Genomic DNA, 8793 nt, shown 5'->3' on the forward strand with positions numbered 1-8793 from the left:
GCAAATAAATATTTATTAACAAATCTAATAACATGGCCATGTGTTACCTTCGTCAGGATGTGGAAGCGTTCCTGGATTTCCCGATTTTGCTTCCCTTTCAAGACATGGATAAACATCGCAACGCTTTCTTCAACAGCTAACCCATGTGGACGTTGCGGGACTTGTAACCCAAAATCATTTACTAATGTCTCACACAAGGCGGCAAACACTTCCTTCGGCATGCAAACATTTTCCTTAAAGCGACCCATATGCCCCGCATATAGTTCGCATATCCATGTATTCCCGGTTAGTATAGAAGTGCGACATGGCGTTTTATGCATGTGTTTTTGGTACCATTCTGTCGCCAAGTGGCATGCTTGTAGAAATGTGCAGTTCTGTTCTTGTTGCAGCTGGACCGCCATTTGATTCAGCATTTCCATTATTTCATCATGGTTGCTTCCATCCCAGGGATTCATCGCGTTTTCGTTGATGCAAAACCTACAAAAGTGGCAGGCTTTCAATTAGTTTGCACGTTATTCATTGAGTTAAATTATATTGAATTTTGCAATTGTACAATGTCGACATTGTTTGTAATGAACGCAATGCTGTCACCAATGTCCTTTGGAAGGCATGATCATATGATTTGCAAAAAAAAAAAAAAGCTGTTCAACGTATGCTTCACAGGGGGGCCATGGTTGTAACAACCACAAAACTAAGAAAATAACTTGCGACATATAGGCATTCAGAAGCATGCATCGAAAACGTATTTCCCTGTCTTAAACGTAGCGCCACAAAATATTAAACCGTAAACATCCCATTCATTTCCCAAAAACGAAGCACAACCATGCTTCCGGTCCGTCAACCCATGGACTTACCTACAACTTGTCACTGCCCGTAGCTAGCAAGAAAAAAAAAAAGAAGACATAATGCAAAACATGCACACACCACCATCCTGTTTTAGTACATAACAAACAGTACCATAAGTCTAAGTTTTAAAAAGGAAGAAAAAAGACATGCATCTGCAACACTCGTAAGACCGTAGCATCACATCCGCCTACCCCCAAACAGGTTTGCAAATGGCCCCGACGCAGTACACTGGAGCTGCTTCTGTGTAAGCCAGCCAATGATGTGGTCGTCATCAGGCTGGCACATCATGACCTCCCGGTAATCAGCGTTATCCATAAGTGTGGAGGCGAAGTGGAATAACGGTGTACCAATCAGAGACGGAATACTGCTCAGTTTATGCATGCACTCGGAAATAGTGTACAGTGCTTCGTTGCCTGTCAGGTGCCTGACCGTGACCTGCTGATTCTTCGAACGGACCACATCTGTCATTCTGTTCATGCTCTCCGCAATAATAGACGCACCACTTGTTGCCTTCTTCGACTTTGAAACACTTGTTGATGGCGTCTTTCTCCGTTTTGCCTTTTCAATCGACACATGCTCCAGTGAAGAATCAGAATCCACGTCCTGTACTCCTGTGGGTATCGGATCAGCGAATGGCTGGGCTCCCAAACTACGCACTGAATCAGATGAGTCCGTAGCAGCTTCAGGAATGTTCTCTCCCGGGGTCCAATGGTGCTTCCCAGTAGCTGCTGCCCCCATGAAAACCGTCTCCATCAAGTCACGGTGTTCCAACGTTTTCTTTCTGAACTTCGCACACACCTTGTTGATCTGCAGACATGTACATGTGTAAAAGAGGTTGACGTTATATTTCATATTCATAAATTTTATTGAAGTTGAATTAAGAAGTAAAAAATGTACTGGTAAATGAGAAATATAAAACTTGTTTCTACATGTACTTACTGATTCCATCTTGTCCCACCACTCGTCAGGTGCCTGAAACAAACCGGTGTCATAGTCAAAGCCTATCCCGGACACTCCCTTGCTTGAATCCATCAACTTCGTCCACGCTTGCCACTCTTTCTTCAAGCTCATGTACTTATTCTTCAACTGTTTAAGTCCATGTTTTTTTCCTGTTTTTCTCTGAAATTTCCTTGACAACGACTTGTATCCTGCCTGGCTGAGGACTAAGAATGGCCGATTTCCTTTACTAATCTCATTTGCAATCAACTGGAGGAAAACTCGGACTGAGTTACTGTCCCATGAGGCCTTGTGGCTTAGCTGAGTTTGTGTCTCTTCAAGACTGGTTGACTTGTCACTGACAACGCCTTTGCTTTTCGAGTGGTTACGAGGCGAAGTACGTGTGGAAGCCATTACTAATGTACGGTTACAAAAGATTACCATCACAAATTTGGTTGTTACATACACACGCATAAGCCATGACACATTATTAACAACAAACAGACATATATGATGCTAAAGTTAAATTTGCATATACCCATTGGAAATTACTAACGTACGTAAACAGGTTCCATGGAAGTTAGTAGTTGCCACAAAAAATATGATAGTTAGTATTATGGCTCCCATATGCGAGAACATACTACCAACATACTACGAACGTACTAACTACATACTAACAACATACTGACAACATACTGACAACATACTAACGTCTTCATACATAGTAACAACATACTGACAACATACTAACGTCTTTGTACATAGCCCCAAACATGGTACCGGTGCCTACATACGGCACAACAAAATGACAACCACAATGCAGAGCACATACACAATGGTCTTAAGGACACGCAAGGATTGTTGAATGTCTATGACATCAGCCCGCAATTGCATGGCAATTTCATCTCCGGGAGACGCATAGCCTTGGTTCTCTCGCCTTGGTTCTTCACACCAACCAATCCAACTGACACATGGCTGATGAGTGGAGATTACGGAACTATTAGTTTCATGGGTTGGTAATGTTCATACAGTTATGATCGGTAAAGATTGGGTCACTCACCACAGGGCGGGGACAGACAAAGTAGGGACGCCCTGGATTTTTTGTGGACCTGGAAATCTTAACAATACAGGGGCCATGTCCACAGGCACACATTTGTCGTGGCCATGTACTGGAAGTTGCAGTAGAGGTGAACGACGCCATGGTACGCTTTAAATTGCAAATAAATTTACACGAACCAACATCAACACATAGAAAGACAAACGTAAGTTTATATTTTATTCCATGAACTGACTACGTTGTTTGTAAAAGTATTGTGCATCATGAATGTAGGTATATTGGTCATATATTTTGAAATTTATTTTTTATTAGATTTGTGAATATGTGGTTAATATATTTTGTAATAATTTATTAAATTAATATATGTTTACTGAAAATTTTACTGACATATGTTGAACATATTTTTGAAGAAAATTTGTTTAAGATAATTGTACAATGGTTTTTGTGCAACTAATATATTGTTCAGAAATGAGAATTGAGCAATTCGTATTCAGTAAAAAATATATTGAAATGAATAAATCTATTGTGTAACATATTTAAAATATATTTCGTATGATACTTTAAAAATATTTGCCTGCATATTTGTACTATATTGTTTAATAATTAAATGTTGTCATATATGTTTAATGCAATTTGCACGCTCTTTACTTTTGAAATAAAAAATTGTCATATTTATGTTAATATATTTTTAATATGTTTGTAATATATTTCTTAGTAAACCATATTTTGTAATTATATTTGTAATATAATTGTAATATATTTTCAATAAAATTTGTTGTTAATACATATGGATAATATATATCTACCTTCCTTCCCAAACTTAGTTTGAAATATTTTTTATGTAATTAATATATTGTGCATAAATGAGAATTGAGCAATTCGTATTGAGTAAATAAAAAATTGAAATTAATAAATCTATTTTGTAATATATTTTAAATATATTTTATATGATTGTTACAAAATATTTTTGAATATTGTACTATTTTGTAATATTTTTTTTTGCCTATATTTTATATGATATTTTTAAAAAAAATTTGAATATATTTGTACACTGTTTTTTTATAATTAAATTTGGTCATATATGTGTACCTAAATTTTGACACTCTTTCCGTTTGCAATCTAAATTTGTAATATATATTTCAGATATATTTTAAATATATTGCTTAATAAACCCAATTGTTGTAATATATTTGTACTATAAGTTTTATATATTTTGTAATTTGTTGTTAATCTATATGGACAATATATATCTACCTTCCTTCCCAATAGTTTGAAATAATTTTTTATGTAATTAATATATTGTGCAGAAATGAGAATTGAGCAATTCGTATTGAGTAAAAAATAAATTGAAATTAATAAATCTATTTTCTAATATATTTTAAATATATTTTATATGATCGTTACAAAATATTTTTGAATATTCATTTATTTTGTAATATATTTTATATATATTTTATATGATATTTTAAAAATATTTTTGAATATATTTGTACTTTGTATTTTTAATAATTAAATTTTGTCATATATGTTTAATAATATAGTTTTTCATAATTAAATTGTGTCATATATGTGTACCTAAATTTTCAATAATATAGTTTTTCAGATATATTTCACAATTAAATTTTGTCATGTATGTTTAATAATATAGTTTTTCAGATATATTTTAAATATGTTGGTTAAGAAACCTAATTTTTGTAATTTATTTGAACTATAAGTTTTATATATTTTGTAATTTGTTGTTAATATATGTAATTCATATGTAACCATACAAATGGGAATTGAGCATTTCTATTAGCACCAATTCAGAGTATGAACAAAAAAAAAATAAAACAAATCTGGCCCAACTTTGTGATAACCGAACAGAACAGAGTTATGCAAGACCTGGTAATTGAGCAATAAGAACATTTATATTTTATAAGAACAGAGTTATGAACATATCTGATAAGAACAGATTTGCAATGAAAGGTGGATATTAACAACGGTTTGTGATCAACAGATCATGTGTTCATAACTAAGAACAGATATTTGAATAAGAACATACATGTTTTATATACATATATACGTATATATATACATATATATATATATGTGTATGTATACAAATCAGTCCCAAATTTGTGATAATCGAACAGAGTTTGAACATAAGAACAGATCCGCAACCCAAATTTGTGACAGAGACAGATCGGTGCCCCAAATGTGTGTAATGTAAGCGTAATCAACCCATTCACGACCGGAAATGAACAGATCGGTCATGAACCGATGCCGTTATAAACCCACACAACGCAGATCGGAAGAAGAAAAAGATCAATCAATAGGCCATAAAGCATTACCTGAATCAGATCGGTTTGAGTTTGAGAGGCTTGGTTCGTGTTCGCCGCCGCGGATGGGTACTCCGGTGGCGATTATCTCTGCGGGGGTTCCTGGTCAGCTGTGGTTCTTCTCTTCGTCTTTGTCGACTCGATAGGGTATGTGCTGCGCAAGACGCCTATTTGATGAATACAGATTCAGATGAATGTCTTCGGGGCATTTGAGTCAATTTACAGGCGTAAGGGTTTGTTGGATACCCGTGAAGGCCATTTTGTCGGGACGTGGCTGAAATAGCCAATCTTGTCGCGACGTGGCTATTTTAGCCCCGCTTCTCCTTCCCAAACAGACGCTAATTGTGGGAACCATCTTATGTTGCAAATTGACTCTTTATTTTGGATAAATTACACTACTCTCTCTTAAAATTTGTGAAAAATATATCGAATGTTATAAATTTGACATAATTACATTAGACTCTTATAAGATTTTAATTCATAAAATATGTAGTTCTTTTTTCAACAATAATTTATTAATTGTACGAAGAAAAAGATGATATCATCTCTTTTATACTAAAATGATATATATATTATTATCTATGTCTATTTATGGGTCTACGAACCATTTGTATTCTTGCAATCACTTTAAGCTTACCAAAAAAGATATCGATATAATCATACTAAGGGATTGTTTGGGGTGTCCTAAATAAGTGCACTTTTTGTCTTTTTGGACTAAAAAATTGAGGAAGAAAATATAGATGTTTGGGTTAACTTTTTGACTTTTTATGAAAAAATGTGTAATAAAAAATTGTAAAAATTGGTTTGTAGGAGAAAATTAGGATTGGGAGTTGTGCAGCGGTAATTGTTAACTTTTGGTGAATAGTGTTAACTTTTTAACTTTTTGAGTAACTTTTTGACTTTTTAACTTTTCTTGGACATGCCAAACTTGGCCTAAATTTATATGGGTTATTGTATTGTCTCTGAGTGTTTCAAAATTAACTTCTTAAGGGATTTTTTAATTTTTTACAAAATAATGTGCGAAAAAATAAAGAAAAGAGTTGAGTTTTTTTTTTTTAGGGTAGAATTTTTAATTTTTTTTGAGTGCTAAAATAGCTAAAATAGCAACTTTCCAAAGTAGCCTTAAATCTCGAGGTGGTTGATGTAATTTACTCTTCTGTTTTTGTTGTATTGCAACAGGCTAGGCCTGTAATTCATGGGCTACCTCATGAGCCTATTGGGTCCATTTAAAGAGACCACAATTGTAAGTTACAGGCTGTCAAAATATTTATGGTTTTGTCAATGGTCAAAGACAACACACCATATTTTGCATAGGTTTTTAAACCAAGGTGGTTTGCGCTCACTCCAAAGTGAATTCCAGCTTTTAAACCAAGGTGGTTTGCACTCACTCCAAAGTGAATTCCCAGGTATTTAGGTCAAGTTTGACTAACCTAAAAAAGTGTACTTATTTTATCTTTTTATCTTTTTTGGGTCACATCAATCAATATCTTCTCTCTATTTTTCTTACACATAATACAAAAAAAGTCAAAAAGTGTACTTATTTAGTCTTCCCAAACTTGGCCTTAATTTGGAGAAGTTCTACTATTAAAAATGCTTTAGACCACTAATTAGTGGTGTCTCTAATGATAACTCACTGCCACATGTATATTGTGCTTTGGTTTTTTTTTTTTTTTTTTTTTTTTTTTTTTTTTTCACCTTACTAGTGGTGGATTTAGAACTCCCTATTTAGAGTTCTAAATCATTACTGATTTTATCTTTTTAAATTTTTTTTTTTTTATAAATTTTTTGATAGCATCTTATTGTAAAGTTAGAGATTAATGTTTTTTTAACTTATAAGAAAGTGTACCAAATGAGACCATTACATTGAAATCCATAACTTTATTAACAAATTAGATTAGACTCCGTATGGAATCATCTGAAATTCAAGTTGATTTTACCTGATTAGGTGCCCTTTATCTTGTTGGATTATTTATTTAATTATTCATTTTTTATTTTTTTTTATGGGAAACTTGTTGGAAATGTTAACAAGTGGCAATTAGAGCATCTCCAAGCTATCTTTTTATATTCTTTAGCTAATTTCGGAAGTTTAAAAAAAAAAAAAAAAAAAAACCCTTTTAAAAGTTCACTAAACACTTGTGTTTTTTAGAGATTGTACTTTATTCTCACTACGGTTAAACAGCTAGCTTAGAGCATTTACAATAGCTTCTCTATTCTCATTTTCCACCTAATTTAAGAGGAACACAAAATATCACCCTCCAAAAGACTCCCTGCTCAACTTCGCATTTAAGTAAATATACTATTAACTCCCTATATTTAGAGGCCATGTTTGATTCACAATACTAATAGTGAGGTATTAATAATCCTATCAAATTAGTGTGGTATTAACTATCCCACCCCTACCCCATTACTAATAATCCTACAAATTTGTTGGATTAATTATCCATTGGATTAATAGTCCTAAACCAAAATGTCAAAACAAACATGGGATGATTGGGCCCACGGATTAATAATCCTAATCCCATACTTTAATCATTCCAATCAAACATGCCCAGAGGGTTTAATCACTCACTATAATAATAATAAAAAAATCTTTTATTTCATATCTTCCCTCTCTTCTCAAAGGGCGGAGAAGAGAGAAGAAAGTGTGAGAAAATATTTTTAATAAAAAGTAAAAAAAAATATTTAAAACATATATAGAAAAAATAAGGAGTGTTGTTAGAGATAATGAAGGAAACACACTTTTTAAATAAAATTTGACGAGAAAAAAATAATAAAGAGATTGCTGGTGATGTTTAACCACTCTTTAATTTAATCATTATCTTTCTCTAATCTCTCCCATCCCTTTCATATTTCATTTTGAGAGTAGGTTTTTTTTTTTTTGGTCATTTTTGTTTTAAAAAATAATATTTAAATGAAATAGAGAAAGAATAAGAGATAATATTAGAGAGATTAGTTAAAAAATAATTTCCTAAAATAAAATATTCACTTTTAATTAAATTTGGAGAGTAGTAGTATTGTTGGAGATGCTTTTAGAACACCTTCGAGATGCTTTTAATTAATTTTTTTAAGGGTAACCAAACAAAAAATGGTTTAGTTTTGAGCAATTTAAAAACAACATCCAAGTAAAATGATAGTATAGCTAAGTTGTGGATATTGAGGCAGATTGTATTGTAAGAACAGGAAATATATAATTAAAAATTAATATATTCGTAAAATGATAAAAGTAATATTAATCGAAAAGATAAGTTTAGCGAGAATATATTAAGTTGGTTCAATCATGTACAATGAAAGTTAAATTGACGCGAAAAATGGAATATAGTAAAGGATGATGTAGATTTTCTTAATTTAATTGAGCATATGATCCGTGGTAAAAGAAAATAAATAAAAAATAAGTTTGATGTAGTAGATCCCAATTAATTGGGTTACAAGCCTTACTTTAGTTTGGTTTGATTAGATTTGATTAGGTTAACCAAACAAAATGATGGATTTTTAAAAATTACCTATTCATTTTATTTTTATTTTTTAACCCAAACCAAATAAAAAAAATAATTTGTAGTTTCTCTCCTCCATTTTTTTCTTTTCTTTTCTTTTCTTTTCTTTTCCTTTTACAGCATACCCTCGAACCAAACAAAGCAG

General features: G+C 32.5%; 1 protein-coding gene across 1 annotated transcript; it reads right to left on the reverse strand.

Moving 5' to 3' along the window:
* Positions 1–1023: 1023 nt before the first annotated feature.
* LOC114265804 (L10-interacting MYB domain-containing protein-like) lies at positions 1024–2196 on the reverse strand. Its single transcript, XM_028206632.2, has 2 exons — positions 1786–2196; positions 1024–1653 (listed from the first exon to the last, which is right to left on the reverse strand). The coding sequence occupies exons 1-2, from the start codon at positions 2194–2196 to the stop codon at positions 1024–1026; spliced, it is 1041 nt and encodes a 346-aa protein (XP_028062433.2).
* Positions 2197–8793: the final 6597 nt, after the last annotated feature.

The sequence above is a fragment of the Camellia sinensis genome, chromosome 13 (genome assembly GCF_055761805.1).
Source record: "Camellia sinensis isolate YWXY chromosome 13, ASM5576180v1, whole genome shotgun sequence".
Taxonomy (NCBI): Eukaryota; Viridiplantae; Streptophyta; class Magnoliopsida; order Ericales; family Theaceae; genus Camellia; species Camellia sinensis.

Bases quoted from the DNA above. Each gene is read 5' to 3' on its own strand.
- LOC114265804 (XM_028206632.2), bottom strand. From the start codon at position 2,196: ATGGCTTCCACACGTACTTCGCCTCGTAACCACTCGAAAAGCAAAGGC. The intron at 1,654-1,785 runs GTAAGTACATGT...ACATGTCTGCAG, and splicing joins GGTGGGACAAGATGGAATCA to ATCAACAAGGTGTGTGCGAA.